The following is a 14,750-nucleotide window of genomic DNA, read 5'->3' as shown; positions in this document are numbered from 1 at the left end:
GGACATTCCCCCCCCTACATCAAAAATCTTCTAACCCACCTCTCTAACTCCAGGTCCCTCAGGTCGGCCGACTTGGGGCTACTCACTATCCCGCAGTCTAGGCTTAAGCTCAGGGGTGACCGCGCTTTTGTGGTTGCAGCTCCTAGACTGTGGAACAGCATCCCTCTCCCCATCAGAACTGCCCCCTCCATCGACTCCTTTAAGTCCAAGCTCAAAACCTATTTCTACTCCCTAGCGTTTGAGGCCCATTGAGGAGGTGCTGTGAACTGTTTTGTATGTGCTGTTATGTTTGTGTGCTACTGTATGTTTCATTTTTTTCCTTAGTACCTAATCAGATGTACAGCACTTTGGTCAACGTGGGTTGTTTTTAAATGTGCTATACAAATAAAATTGACTTGACTTGACTTGACTAGAAGGATGAGAGGAGATCTTATCGAAACGTATAAGATTATTAAGGGGTTGGACACGTTAGAGGCAGGAAACATGTTCCCAATGTTAGGGGAGACCAGAACAAGGGGTCACAGTTTAAGAATAAGGGGTAGGCCATTTAGAACGGAGATGAGGAAAAACGTTTTCAGTCAGAGAGTTGTGAATCTGTGGAATTTTCTGCCTCAGAAGGCAGTGGAGGCCAATTCTCTGAATGCATTCAAGAGAGCTAGATAGAGCTCTTAAGGATAGCGGAGTCAGGGGGTATGGGGAGAAGTCAGGAACGGGGTACTGATTGAGAATGATCAGCCATGATCACATTGAATGGTGGTGCTGGCTCGAAGGGCCGAATGGCCTACTCCTGCACCTATTGTCTATTGTCTCGTGGAATCAAGGGATATGGGGAGAAGGCAGGCACAGGTTACCGATTGTGGATGATCAGCCATGATCACAATGAATGGCGATGCTGGCTCGAAGGGCCAAATGGCCTCCTCCTGCACCTATTTTCTATGTTTCTATCCCCATGTGGTACCCTCCATCTAAACAATGGAATTGAAAATCCTTAATCTAATGTTCAAATTCCTCTGCGGTTTCTGTTTTCTTTCTCTACAAACTCCTTCAGCCTAAGAACGTTGCTGAAATTAACTATTCCAACACTGACGATCTTCTCAGATGCCAAGCGCGAAATTCCTCTGTTTTTGTACATCTCTTTCCTTAGACATTTAGAAGGGACCTTTCAAGTTCAAAACATTTCCCCAATTCTGACAAAGTTCTGAAACATTGGAGCTATCGTTTCCCTTTCCATAGATGCTGCTTGATCTGCTGAGTGCTTATCGCATTTTCTATTTTTAATGTTAGATTTCCAGCAACTGCAGCTTTTTGTTCTCCTTTGCTGTTGATTTTTCTTTGTCCTGTGAAATACTGGGGATATTGAAAGTGTTATCTAACTGGAAGCTGTTCATCGTTTGTGCTACATCAACCAGCACCTCCCAAAAGTTCACATTTTTACCAGATATTCATCAATTGTGTGGGCAGAACAGATTCTTTCACCAAAAGGCGCACAAAAACTCTCTGGTGACAACAGCACCCTACTGACAATTATCACAGGTAAACCTCTTATGATCAGAGATTCTCAGCAGGTTGAAAGAAGATTAAAGCAGGCATCTGAACTGCATTTCAAGTTAACAACATTTTGTCAGATCATGCAGTTCTGCTAAACATTATTCATCTAAAGCAGGCACTATTGCAATATTTAAGAAACATTTAGACAGGTGTATAGATAGGACAGGTTTAGAGGGATATGGGCCAAACGCAGGTAGGTGGGACCAGTGTAGATGGGACATGTTAGTCGGCGTGGCCAAGTTGGGGCTGGAGAGGCTGTTTCCATTCTGTATGATTCCATGACTCTAGAACATTGTCTGCAGAGATCCTCCAGCAGTGTGTTTTTTGTTTACTCAAGCTTGCAGCATCTGCAGTTTTGTGTGTCTCCCTAAATTCTCTTTGCAGGACCAAACATGGGTAAATAGGACCACATTACATAGGGTTTCTTGGTTGGCATGGACGAGTTGGGATGTTGGGCATAATTCTGTCCTATATGACTATGGTTATGGGGAGAAGGCAGGAGAATGGGGTTAGGAGGGAGAGATAGATCAGTCATGATTGAATGGCAGAGTAGTCTTGATGGGCCGAATGGCCTAATTCTACTCCTATTCCTTAGGATCTTATGACCACATCTCTCTTCCTACTTTGTCGTTGATGCCAATATGGACCAGGACATCTGGCCACTCATCCTCCACTGTCCTGGCTTAATCGTTCACCCTGATACCAGGAATGCTGCTCCCAGTCACTGTCACTGTGCCACGAGCTAAAGAAAACACCTTCTCACCTGAAAGGTGACGCAACCCACAGGCAAGTACCGACAGTCTTCCAGCATATTGAGGTATTCTGCCACCAACGCTGCGGAGTGGACCAGGCACTGCGCCGCCTCCGCGTGGTTTGTCCGCTCCGAGTGCTTGCCTGCCATGTTCTGCAACCACGTCAGTCGCAAGTCTGGCGATGTCTGGTAGCCTTTGGCGATTCTGTCAGGTTAAGGCACAGCGTTGGCTTAAAGAGGACGTGTTTGGGCTTGGAGAACAGCAAATGCGCGGGTCACCAGGTACGAAATGGGACATAAAGATGTGCTGACCTGTACATGAGATCCATCAACATTTCAGGATCTTCTTGGTGCTCCTTCATCTTCACTGTGTCTGTGAGGATCATGTGCAGATTGAACACCAGGTCTTGTACCTGGACAGGAAAGGAATAGCACATCAAATCATCACAACATGGACAAACAAAAAAGTCAAGGGGAAAAAGATTTGAGACTTTCTTCCATCAAAACAAAAGTATGCCCTAAATTTGCAGTCGAGAGAGAACTATATAGTTGGGAATTGGTAATTAGCAATCACCTATTTAGGACTGCATGGTGGCGCAGCAGTAGAGTTGCTGCCTTACAGCCCTTGCACACCAGAGACCCGGGTTCGATCCAGACTACGGGAGCTGTCTGTGCGGAGTTTGTACGTTCTCCCCATGATCACGTGGGTTTTCTCCGAGATCTTCAGTTTCCTCCCACACTCCAAAGACGTACAGGTTTGTAAGTTAATTGGGTTGGTATAACTGTAAGTCGTCCCTAGTGTGTGTAGGATAGTGTTGGGGTGGAGATCGCTGGTCGCTGCGGACTCAGTGGGCCGAAGGGCCTTTTTCTACGCTGTATCTCTAAACTGAACCTCAGAATAGACTTCAAAGCCATGTTCCTGACTGCTGAATACATGCTTTTATCACTTCACATCTGGAACAAAACCCTTCACATCAGTGAAGTCCCAATTGGGGAAATTACTTCAGACATGAAAAATGATGTGTGTAAAAAAAATATTATCTACCATTACAAGCATACCAAAACAATGGAAGTGCACAATCATAGTATTGAATGAACGCTTTAGAAGAGGTGAATCCAGAGCACTATTAGAAGGCTGAATCTCAAGCAAAATATTCACAAATTAAAAATTGTCAGGATGTTCTTCATAGAAAAAAATATTACTATTTGGGGCAAAATGGAGTGGATGAAAGATGCAGAAGGAAGGAAGTTGAGCTCTCTCCCTTTTAATGGATAAAATCAAAATGGGTTAACTTGCTCATTTAATCAAATTCATTTTTTTCATATTTTTATAAATGCCAAAATTAGTTTTATAATTAATTTTTGAACTGATGATTTGTCATTTGTCAGAATGGCCAGAGAGTTGTTCAATGGTGCTTGTTGATTCTCACGCCATTACTAGCAACTTCCTTAATTTGACGTAAATCTTTAGGACCATACTAAACCAAGTGGACCCGTTGGGCCCAAACCTCTCCTGCATTGGGCAGCACCCTCCCACCCCTCCCCCCTCGCTCCTCCCCTCCCCCGTCCCCCCCTCCCTCCTTCTCCCTCCCCTCCCCCTACCCCTTTTCCCCACCCCATCACCCTCAACCCCTCTTATCCTCCCTCCTCCCCTCTCCCTCCCTAGGAGATAGAGGTAAACTTTAAAATGGGAATAACTTAAAAAATATAACACCGATTTCAATGAAACTTCTTCCATTAGCACCAAAGGGACGACGGTGAGTAAGGTGGGCCTAAAATTGTCGCGCTATCGTGTACCGTTTTGGTTGTAGTTCAGGGTTAAACAAACAAACGAATGAGAATTTTAGTATATAGATTACAGAGCTGCCATTATTGAAGAAGAGAGTTTTACCTGTTCTGGAAAGGTAGTTTCTCGCAGTTCCAGGTCTTCCTCTGCGTATGTCAGAATGGTTTTCAGAGAGCGCCGAAGGTATTCTTCATTAAAGTTTTGGGAAGTTCCCACCAGCGAAGACAGCGACATGGTGACTTGCATTTTCACTCGGGCAAAGTTCTTAAAGAAGACAAAGAAACTCCGTTCAGTTTATTCAGATGCGAGGGTAAATATTATAGAATGGAGGCAAACTCCCAGTACGTATTATGCTACAGTAGGTGCACGTAGAATCACTAAGAGTGGATGATCAGGTTAGTTTCTTCTGTTAGCACTACAATCTGGGCGATATTTTTCTGCTCTTACCAGAACAATGGTCTCTGCTGTAGAATAAATATTGCTTAAGACCTCATCGGCAGCCTCTGTATGACAAAACAGGGCAATAATGAACCATCAGCGGGGCCCGTGAGGTGACCAGTGAGCTGAGCTAACCATGAGACATCACTGGTTCCTCTACAGACTAATGGGACTACAGGTTCACAGTCAAACCTCCTCCTGACTCACAGTGATGAATTCATTTGTTTAACGAGTCCAAATAAGTTCATAAATTTACCAGAGATCAGAAAAAAAAATTGTTTTAAACACATTGCACCATCGGATCACCCACTCAATCTCTGCTGGTCGCCACATAACAAAAGGGGGATGAGGTTTGGATAAAGGACATGTCGGGGGTTGGCTCCTATCCAATAATAACCCCAAAATAATTTGTGTTGAAAAGCAAAAAAATCTACACGTTAGAAACCTGATACAAAAACAGAAATTGCTTTGCAGACAAGGCAGCATCTGTGGTGAGAGAAACAGAATTAATGTTTCAAGTCGATGACCTTTCTTCAGAACTCCAAGCTTACAACTCTTGGATATAAAATGTGCAAGGTTATGGAGACACACACATTCAAGCTCTTCTGTTAACAATGGAGTGCAGGCAAATTTGCCTTGAGCACTTCCCTGAAAGTAGACAATCTCACAAAATCAATAGATTGGACAGATTATTAAAAATATTCACATGGTGATCGCTGGTCGGCGCGGTCTCGGTGGACTGGAGTGCCTGTTTCCATGCTGTATCTCTAAAGTCTGCAAGTCTAAAGTATAAAATTACCAGGGAATTGAACATAGAACTAGGGAGGTAGACACCAAATGCTGGAGTAACTCAGTGGGACGGGCAGCATCTCTGGAGAGAAGGAATGGGCGACGTTTCGGGTCGAGATCCTTCTTCAGACTGAAAAAGGGTCTCGACCTGAAACGTCACCTATTCCTTCTCTCCAGAGATTGTGTCTGTCCCGCTGAGTTACTCCAGCATTTTGTGTCAACCTTCGATTTAAACCAGCATCTGCAGTTCTTTCCTACACATAGAAGTGGGGAGGTTATGCTTCAGTTCTAAAAAGCTTTGGTGGGAACACATCTGTAGTTAGGGATGCCAACTATAGCACTCCCAAATACGGGACAAGGCGACGTCACCACCTCGCGCTCCACGTGACCACACCCAGCCACATGCTCCCGCTCCACCAATGACGGCCGCCTGGGCCTCGGGGCCTACACTGTCCGCACCTACTGTCAGGAAGGTAGGCACAAATTTTAACCAGCATCTGCAGTTTTTTCCCTACGACACTATCCGGACCTACACTGTCTGGGCCTACAGCATCCGGGCCTACAGAGCCCCCCCAGGCCTAATACGGGACAAGAGCTGTCCTGTACGGGACAAGACAATTTAGCCCAAAATACGGGATGTCCCGGCTAGTACGGGACAGTTGGCAACCCTATCTGTAGTACTGTGTATGGGAGTGGTCTCTTTATTTAAGGAAGGATGTTAGCATGTTGCCAACAATTCAGCAATTGTTTGCAGGAATAATACCTGGAACGGGTGGGTTGCCTCAAGAGAAAATGTTAGACAGGCAATTCATTCAGAAGAGTGAGGGGGGTTTAATTGAAACATGCAAGACCTTGAGGGATCTGGGCAGCATGGATGCAAAAATTGTATTTCTCTTTGCTAATGGTGCTATTTCTAGGGGTGAGCAGGTCATTTTACATGTAGACAATGTTCTTTCCGTATAACATATTAATGGTTTATTTGGATCACTGTTGAATTATGTAAGAAAATAACTGCAGATGCTGGAGAAATCGAGGGTATTTATTCACAAAATGCTGGAGTAACTCAGCAGGCCAGGCAGCATCTCAGGAGAGAAGGAATGGGCGACGTTTCGGGTCGAGACCGTTCTTCAGACTGATGTCGGGGGGGGGGGGGGGGGAGGGGGGCGGGACAAAGGGAGGATATAGGTGGAGACAGGAAGACAGTGGGAGAACTGGGAAGGGGGAGGGGAAGGTAGGGACAAAGGAACTATCTAAAGTTGGAGAAGTCAATGTTCATACCACTGGGCTGCAAGCTGCCCAGGCAAAATATGAGGTGCTGTTCCTCCAATTTCCGGTGGGACTCACTATGGGACTGGAGGAGGCCCATGACAGAAAGGTCAGACTGGGAATGGGAGGGGAAGTTGAAGTGCTCAGCCACCGGGAGATCAGCCACTGTTGAATTATAACGAGTTGCTGCCCTCCCATATTCAACATGGAAAGGAATTGATGTACTTACGTTGCCAATCTCAAAGTTCTGCCTCATCAGGAGGTAGAGTGAAGCACTGGCGTGGGACCGGATAGTGCCCACACTGCTGCTGCAGTGTCGAAGGAGTCGCAAACACAGATCGGCACAGAGCTCAGTGTCCTCCTCAAACAGCATCTCGGGAAACTGCAAAGAGAATCACAAGACAAGTCAAACAGCAGATCAGCGATCACCTCACCATTTTCTGACACAGTACTGACAAAGACATTCTGGCCTTCCATCACAGTGAGGAGGGGACTGGAGGAGACTCTGTGATGGATGTTTCTTTTTTTTTTGTGTGTTGGTTGGGGTTGTGTAATTTGCTTATTTTATTGCTTTTATTGTTGGACTGTGGGTGACTACATTTTGTCCAAAAAACTTGTTTTTTGGATGACAAATAAAGATATCTTGAATCTTGAATCTAGAACATAGAACAGTACAGCAAAGGAACATACAATGTCCATGCCAAACATGATGGCAGCATAAACAACTCTCTTCCTAATGTGATCCATATCCCTCCATTCCCTGCCTGTCCATTTGTGGTTTATGGTTTCTTTATTGTCACATGTACCAGATACAGTGAAATAATTTTTTTGCCTATACATTTGCAAATACATTTGCCCATCTAAAAGTGTTTTAAAGATCAGACATGTTCGTCGGTGTGGGCAAGTTGGGCTGAAGGGCTTGTTTCCATGCTGTATGACTTCATATAGCTGATACCTTCTAACCTAATGCTTCAGCACGGTGCTTTAATGTTGGAATACGAATAAATTTCAGCAGCTATCAGTGAAAATATCTTGAAGGTATTTATTCACAAAATGCTGGAGTAACTCAGCCGGTCACGCAGCATCTCAGGAGAGAAGGAATGGGTGACGTTTCGGGTCGAGACCCTTCTTCAGACTGATGTCTTACTTATTTATAGTCAATAGACAATAGGTGCAGGAGGAGGCCATTCGGCCCTTCGAGCCAGCACCGGCATTCAATGTGATCATTCTTAATTAGTACCCCGTTCCTGCCTTCTCCCCATACCCCCTGACTCCGCTATCCTTAAGAGCTCTATCTAGCTCTCTCTTGAATGCATTCAGAGAATTGGCCTCCTGAGGCAGAGAATTCCACAGATTCACAACTCTCTGACTGAAAAAGGTTTTCCTCGTTTAAAAAATATCTCCAAAAAAGAATCATTTTTTAAAATCAAATAAGTTAACAGTTTAGGATTATAAGCCATAATACAGAATTTACATCATAAATTTGGGGGGGGGGGGGGGGGGGTGGGGTGGGTACAAAGGTAGAAAAGGCCAGAATAAAGCTGGACCACAAAGGGCGACCAAAGAAGGTTGGAGCCCATAATGGTCCATTGTTGGCTGGGGAAGATATGATAACAAGGGAATACAAGGATAGGAACAGTGTAACATAAGTTAAAGCAGTTGTACATAAGGTTAACAAAAGTGAGCCTTGCTCCTTACCTTGAAGACTAGTGCCCGTTGGGTGGCAAAGCAGTGTTGCAGGAAGAGAGCACTCTGGTTACAACCCATGCTGTGCAAAATGACCTTCAACACTCCCGTCAGCACACTTTCTTTAGATTCCGACACCATGACCGTCTGCAAAATAGTACAATCAATATGAGAGACAGTCTCAACTTGAATGACCTAGTTTCAGACAAACTGCAATATTTCATTTATTTCAGACAATTCTTTCTGTGTCATTCGGTCACAGATTATTTACCTACCCCAAACCCTCAGTCTGAAGAAGGGCCTCGACCCGATACGTCACCCATTCCTTCTCTCCTGAGATGCTGCCTGACCCGCTGAGTTACTCCAGCATTTTGAGTCTACCTTCAATTTGAACCAGCAGTTATTTTCCTACCCCAAACTCTTTGTCATCAACCCAGTTTAATACACTTGGACTTAGGGCGGCACGATAACACAGCGGTAGAGTTGCAGCCTTACAGCGCCAGAGACCCGGGTACGATGTTGACTATATATGCTGTCTGTATGCTGTTTGTACGTTCTCCCCGTGACCTGCATGGGTTTTCTCTGGGATCTGCAGTTTCCTCCCACACTCCAAAAAAGTACAGGTTTGTAGGTTAATTGGCTTGGTGTAATTGTAAATTTTTTTAGATTTAGAGATACAGTGCAGAAACAGGCCCTCCGGCCCACCGGTCCACGCCGCCCAGCGATCCCTGCACATTAACGCTATCCTACATCCACTTGGGACAATTTTTACATTTGCCCAGCCAATTAACCTACAAACCTGTATGTCTTTGGAGTGTGGGAGGAAACCGAAGATCTCGGAGAAAACCCACACAGGTCATGGGGAAAAAGTACAAAATCCGTACAGTACAGCACCCGTAGTCAGGATGGAACCTGAGTCTCCGGCGTTGCATTCGCTGTAAGGCAGCAACTCTATCGCTGCGCCACCATGCCGCCCTAGTGTGGTAATTGTCCCTAGTGTGTATAAGATAGTGTCAATGTACAGGGATCGCTGGTCAGCATGGACTCGGTGGGCCGAAGGGCCTATTTCTGTGTTGTATCTCTAAACCTTTGATTCATTCTTGCTCATGGCATGGTACATGGGAACCATTCCTTACTCCTTTCAGAAACAGAGCACTGGCTCCAATCCCTAGCGATTCACAGCTAAAATCAAATACGTTCAGGCTCCTGAACCCGTGACACAGCAGATTCACGACAGACTACAATGCTTTCCATTCTAAACATCAACTGCTTTTGAACTCCAACACATCCTAAAAATGACTCGGCATATCCAATTGCATTAAAAAAAAAACTATTGGATGTCTCTAATTCCAACATTGCAGGTTTTTCACGACATGAGACTGAGATTATTCTCTGCTCCACTTTAGTCTCGTGTAACTGAAGCATCTCAGATTAAGACTAATGACAGAAGGTGATTGTGCCCACACTATTACCAATTCAGTTGTCACTCACCCTACAACTTACCTGCACAATGATTTCAAGTATGTCCAAAACCACGAGGTTAGACTCAGTAACCAAGTTCCCATCCACCAAGGCGTCATGTTCCATTTCAGACTTTGTCCTAAAGTGAGAAAGAGAGAGGGAGAGACGGGAGAGGGATTGAGGGAGATAAGTGAATGAGGAGATACTGTCTATCTTGTTCAGTCCATCGTGTTAAAACTGGAATGTAAAAGCCAACAGGGGGATTATACTGTATGGGATGGGAAGCAGATAGCTTCTCCAGATACAACACCCCGAATCTCAAGAAACTGACACCTACTTGTCAACCTTATCCGCATTCTGCCTCCAGTGGGTAATGTTCTTCCTCCAGCGAACATTTTCTTGGTTTCCAAAAGGACTCCTCTCTACAACAGATTGGAAAACAATAGATCTGGTTCAATTGCCATCGACTGCTCTCTCTATTGATCAGAAAGGAACAGATTCAGCGCCCAAAGGGCCATGACAATTATAGTCCTGTGTCTGACTATCCTCCATTTCACCATTTTAAATAGCTTCAGAAAATATCAGGCCACACAATGTTCTCCCTCATGTTGATGCACTGTCACAGTGCAAAGGGCTCTATAAAGCGCTTTGTAAGGCCGCATTTGGAATATTGTGAGCAATTTTGGGCACCATATCTGAGGAAGGATGTGCTGGCTCTGGAGAGAGTCAAAAGGACATTGGCAAGAATGATCCCAGGAATGAGTAGGTTAACCTAAATTGAGCGTTTGTCTGCACTGGGCCTGTACTCGCTGGTGTTTAGAAGAATGAGGGGGGGGGGACTTCATTGAAACATATAGAATAGTGAAAGGTTTGGATAGAGTGGATGTGGAGAGGAAGTTTCCACTAGTGGGAGAGTCTAGGACTGGAGGTCATTGCCTCAGAATTAAAGGATGTTCATTTAGGAAGGAGATGAGGAGAAATTTATTTAGTCAAAGGGTGGTGAATCTGTGGAATTCTTCGTCACAGACGGCTATAGAGGCCAAGTCAGTGGATATTTTTAAGGCAGAGATAGACAGATTCTTGATTAATACAGGTGTCAGAGGTTATGGGAAGAAGGCAGGAGAATGAGGTTGGGAAGGAGAGATAGATGATTGAATGGCAGAGTAGACTTGATGGGTCGAATGGCCTGATTCTACTCCTATCACTTATGACCTGATGATCTTATGATCTCCGCTAGAGACTCGAGTTAGCCACATTACAGTGTGAAAAACTGCTCAGGATGCCGACACAAGTGACCTTCTCTAGAACTGGAAGATTGCAGACTTTAAATGAAAACACTCCCAGTTCAGGTTCGTGCAGAGAAAAATAACTTGAACAAGGTGCAGGGTGACACAGTGGTTTGCGGGAACCAAGTATTAGGATCTTGCACGAAACTACTTCGGGTCTACGTCGTTCGGATTAAAAGATAAATGTTGGAAAAGCATCTTTACTGGGGAGAATTCAAAGATCACTCTTACCTCGACTACGCCGTACCATCTCTTGGCGAGCACTTACAGTGCCGAGAATGGCCTCTTCTAACCGGGCTTTCATGTCTTGGGATTTCTTAAATGTTAGGCTATTAATCCTTTCAAAAGCTTTCTTACCCTGAAACCAAAAAAAAAAAATCAATCATCCCCTGAAAATCTTAATACTCACAAAATGATTTCCTTAACTCTTGCCTTATTCTTGGCTTGTTTCATTGGAAGAAATGAAGGAGTACCTTCTGCAACAGAGCAGTTACTTGACATTATGAACTCCTCAATTCTGTTTTTAGATCTTTGGAAAGATTTTACAATTACATATTTAAAAATCTGTCTGGTTCAAACAAATCTGTTTAGGTCAAAGTTTAACAAACATTTATTTAATTCCAGATTCATTTGGAAGATTTCCCCAGGCCAAAAGGAGGGCAATCAAAGAACTTGCCAATGCCGCCGAACGGAGCAGTCACTGGCTGTGGCTGAAAAGAAAAGATGCTGTCTGGGCTGCCACGTGACCATCTAGAGGCTAACCATGACACACACCCAGGACTGATCACCCTGTGGTGGGCCTGCCTCGACTGAAGGTGTCTTGTGATAAAAGGCCGAAACACCCAGTGACGTTGAGGTACACAACTGAAGATGTGTCTGAATGGTAGCAACATCACCTAGTGGTCACCCCCAAGAACAACACCAGTCAATTGTAGTGCAAACCTTAGGGATTGTAACATCCAGTCCTACTAATCAACCTCACCATTAGCTACACAGATGATTACAGCTCCATGGTTTAAGAAATCCAGGTGAAAAGTTACAGCAAGGATAAAAACAACAAAAGAAATGCAAATGTACAATAGCATGCGATGTTTAGTCATGATGCCAATCTCGGGCTTTTAAAACAAAGATCAATGGTTTAGTCACAAAAGCCCATGAGATGTTCTAATCCTAAGAATTCTTGAATGACTATTTTAATCAGTGGAACGAATGCAATGATGATCTTTTACACCTTTAAAGCTCTTGTGGCGCGGCGATAAGCCCGAAATGAAGGCGAGGAGCCAGGTATTTCAGGAGGAATTTTATTAGCTGTTGTTCTCTTGTTCAGTCGGGTCTCCAAGAGAAGGATCGCACCTAAACCCCAGCCCTTTATCCCTGTAGCTAAGGGCCGCCCCCGGACTAGTCCATTCCCCTGCCGAGGGGTTCGATAGTGGTATGGCCCGACCATTGGGAGCCGCCACAGGCTCCCCCCACCACCCCCCCATAACAGGAGGCATGAAACGCACCGGCGGGCGCACAACCCGACCGGTCTGTGTACGGAAGTCGGCCGACAGAGGGGCCGGCGGAGACACAGGTGGAGGGAGCCACGAAGGGGGGCGACCTCGCGGCCGAGGCTGGGCAACGCTGGTCAATGTCCAAATGTGCCGGCTTTAACCGGTCAATCGACACGGCCTCCAGCTGGCCCCCCCATGTCCAAGACAAAGGTTGTCTGCCCGTTCTCCAGCACCCAGTACGGGCTCTCATACGGCCTCTGGAGCGGCGTCCGGTGGGCGTCTCGGCGCAGGAACACATAGGCGCAGTCCCGGAGGGCCGATGGCACGTGCGGGCGGAATGTCCCATGGCGGGATGTCGGCACGGGCGCGAGCTTGCCAACTCGTTCGCGAAGGCGCTGTTGGGTGGATGAGGGCGATCCGTGCTGCCCCAGCGCCGAGGGCACGAACTCCCCGGGCACCGTGAGCGGCGACCCGTACAGGAGCACCGCTGAAGATGAGGCCAAGTCCTCCTTAGGCGCAGTCCGGATGCCCAGCAAGACCCATGGTAGCTCGTCCATCCAGTCCGGGCTGGAGAGTCATGCCTTCGGCGCTGCCTTCAGCTGCCGGTGGAACCTCTCCACCAGGCCGTTTGCCTGCGGGTGATAGGCTGTGGTGTGGTGCAGCCACACGCCCAACAGGTGAGCCATGGCCGACCAAAGCTCAGAGGTGAACTGCGGCCCCCGGTGCGAGATGTCCACCAGCACCCCAAAGCGAGCAATCCAGTGTGCGGACAACGCATGAGTACATGTAGCTGTCGAAGTATCGGCCAGCGGTATGGCCTCCGTCCACCGCGTGAAGCGGTCCACCACCGTGAGGAGGTGGGTGATGCCCCGGGACGGCGGGAGAGGGCCCACAATGACCACGTGCAGGTGGTCGAAACGCCGGCGTGGTAAACCAAACTCCTGGAGGGACGCCCGGACTTGGCGTTGGATTTTTGCCGTCTGGCCTGGAATGCAGGTGCGGGCCCAGTGGCCAACCTGCTTGCGCAGACCATGCCAGATGAAACGAGCAACCATAAGTGCCGTCGTCGCCCGGATGGATGGGTGAGCCAGCCCATGGACCATGTCGAAAACCCTCCGGCGCCAAGCCCGCAGGGGCGCGGCTGACCAGACGACACATCGCAAATTATTGTCGCTCCTCCTGGGCCGAGAGGGACATCCTCAAGGCGAAGGCCGGAGATTGCAGTCCGGTAGGCGGGCATCTCACCGTCCGTGAGCTGAGCCTCTGCCAGGGCAGAATAGTCAATGCCGGGCGCCATCTCGAAAACGGTGTGGACGGCGGGGCGGGACAACGCGTCAGCCACCTGGTTCTCCTTCCCCTCGATGAAACGGATGGAGGTGGTAAACTCCGAGATGTACGCCAACTGCCGCTGCTGCCGTGCGGACCACTGGTCGGAAATCTTTGCCAGGTCGAAGGTGAGCGGCTTGTGGTCCGTGTATGCGGTGAATGGGCGGCCCTCCAGGAAGTAGCGGAAGTGCCGAAGATGTCCTTGTTGGGTTGCTCCTGGGCCTGGCCAAACTGGCCATCCGCGACTCGCGGCGCCAGGCGGAAGAGGGCTCTGCCTGAGCCAGCTGCCTACCCCTTTTCCAGGGTTACATCCGCGCCCGGGTGGTGTTGAAGAGGGACCACGCGCTGTCCACGGGCACCCTGGGGGTTTTCCGGGACCGCTGGGCACCGCGGGGGATTGGATGTATCCTGGATGGGGATTGTAATATAATTGTATAATAGTTTCAATTGGTATATTTGTTTGTATAGTATTCTGGTGGTGGGTTCTGTTTTGGTTTTATTGTATTGTATATATTATTTCAATATTTGAATAAATATTTTTGATTAAATAAAAATTTAAAAAGCTGGTTACTAGGTACAGAGCTAGGAGCTCACGGTCGAATGCGCTGTGTTTCCTCTGGGCGTTGTTGAGGTGCCGGTTGAAGAAGGCCAGGGGGCGCCAACCCCCGACTCCGTCAGTTGTTCCAGCACGGCACCAACCGCCGACTCTGAGGCGTCCACCGTAAGGGCGGTTGGGGCATCCTCCCGCGGGTGAACCAGCAGCGCAGCCCGAGCAAGGGCCTCCGCTCCGTCAAATGCCGTTACGGCCTCGTCGGTCCACTCAAAGTCCTTACGCCTGCCCGCCAGAAGATGATACAGCGGCCGCATGATGTAGGCCGCGGATGGCACAAAACGGTGATAAAAGACCAAATGAACTACTG

At 47.2% G+C, this 14,750-nt stretch overlaps 1 protein-coding gene across 3 annotated transcripts in view; it reads right to left on the bottom strand.

Moving 5' to 3' along the window:
• The window catches only part of dock6 (dedicator of cytokinesis 6), a 218,519-nt gene that overhangs the window by 94,079 nt on the left and 109,690 nt on the right, over positions 1-14,750 (bottom strand). For all 3 annotated transcript variants that reach the window (XR_013549428.1, XM_078429227.1, XM_078429228.1), the window contains 8 exons: positions 11,243-11,369; positions 10,063-10,147; positions 9,768-9,864; positions 8,277-8,411; positions 6,808-6,960; positions 4,191-4,349; positions 2,612-2,712; positions 2,312-2,504 (listed from right to left, as the gene is read on the bottom strand). Coding sequence is in view for 2 of the 3 variants with exons in the window: in XM_078429227.1 (XP_078285353.1) it covers positions 2,312-2,504; positions 2,612-2,712; positions 4,191-4,349; positions 6,808-6,960; positions 8,277-8,411; positions 9,768-9,864; positions 10,063-10,147; positions 11,243-11,369 (1,050 nt within the window). In the remaining variant the exon portion in view is untranslated. The remainder of the gene's footprint in view (positions 1-2,311; positions 2,505-2,611; positions 2,713-4,190; positions 4,350-6,807; positions 6,961-8,276; positions 8,412-9,767; positions 9,865-10,062; positions 10,148-11,242; positions 11,370-14,750) is intronic.

Source organism: Rhinoraja longicauda, chromosome 37 (genome assembly GCF_053455715.1).
Source record: "Rhinoraja longicauda isolate Sanriku21f chromosome 37, sRhiLon1.1, whole genome shotgun sequence".
NCBI classification, from domain to species: domain Eukaryota; kingdom Metazoa; phylum Chordata; class Chondrichthyes; order Rajiformes; family Arhynchobatidae; genus Rhinoraja; species Rhinoraja longicauda.
The sequence above is the reverse complement of the archived record's forward strand: the minus strand, read 5'-3'. Positions and strand labels throughout refer to the sequence as shown.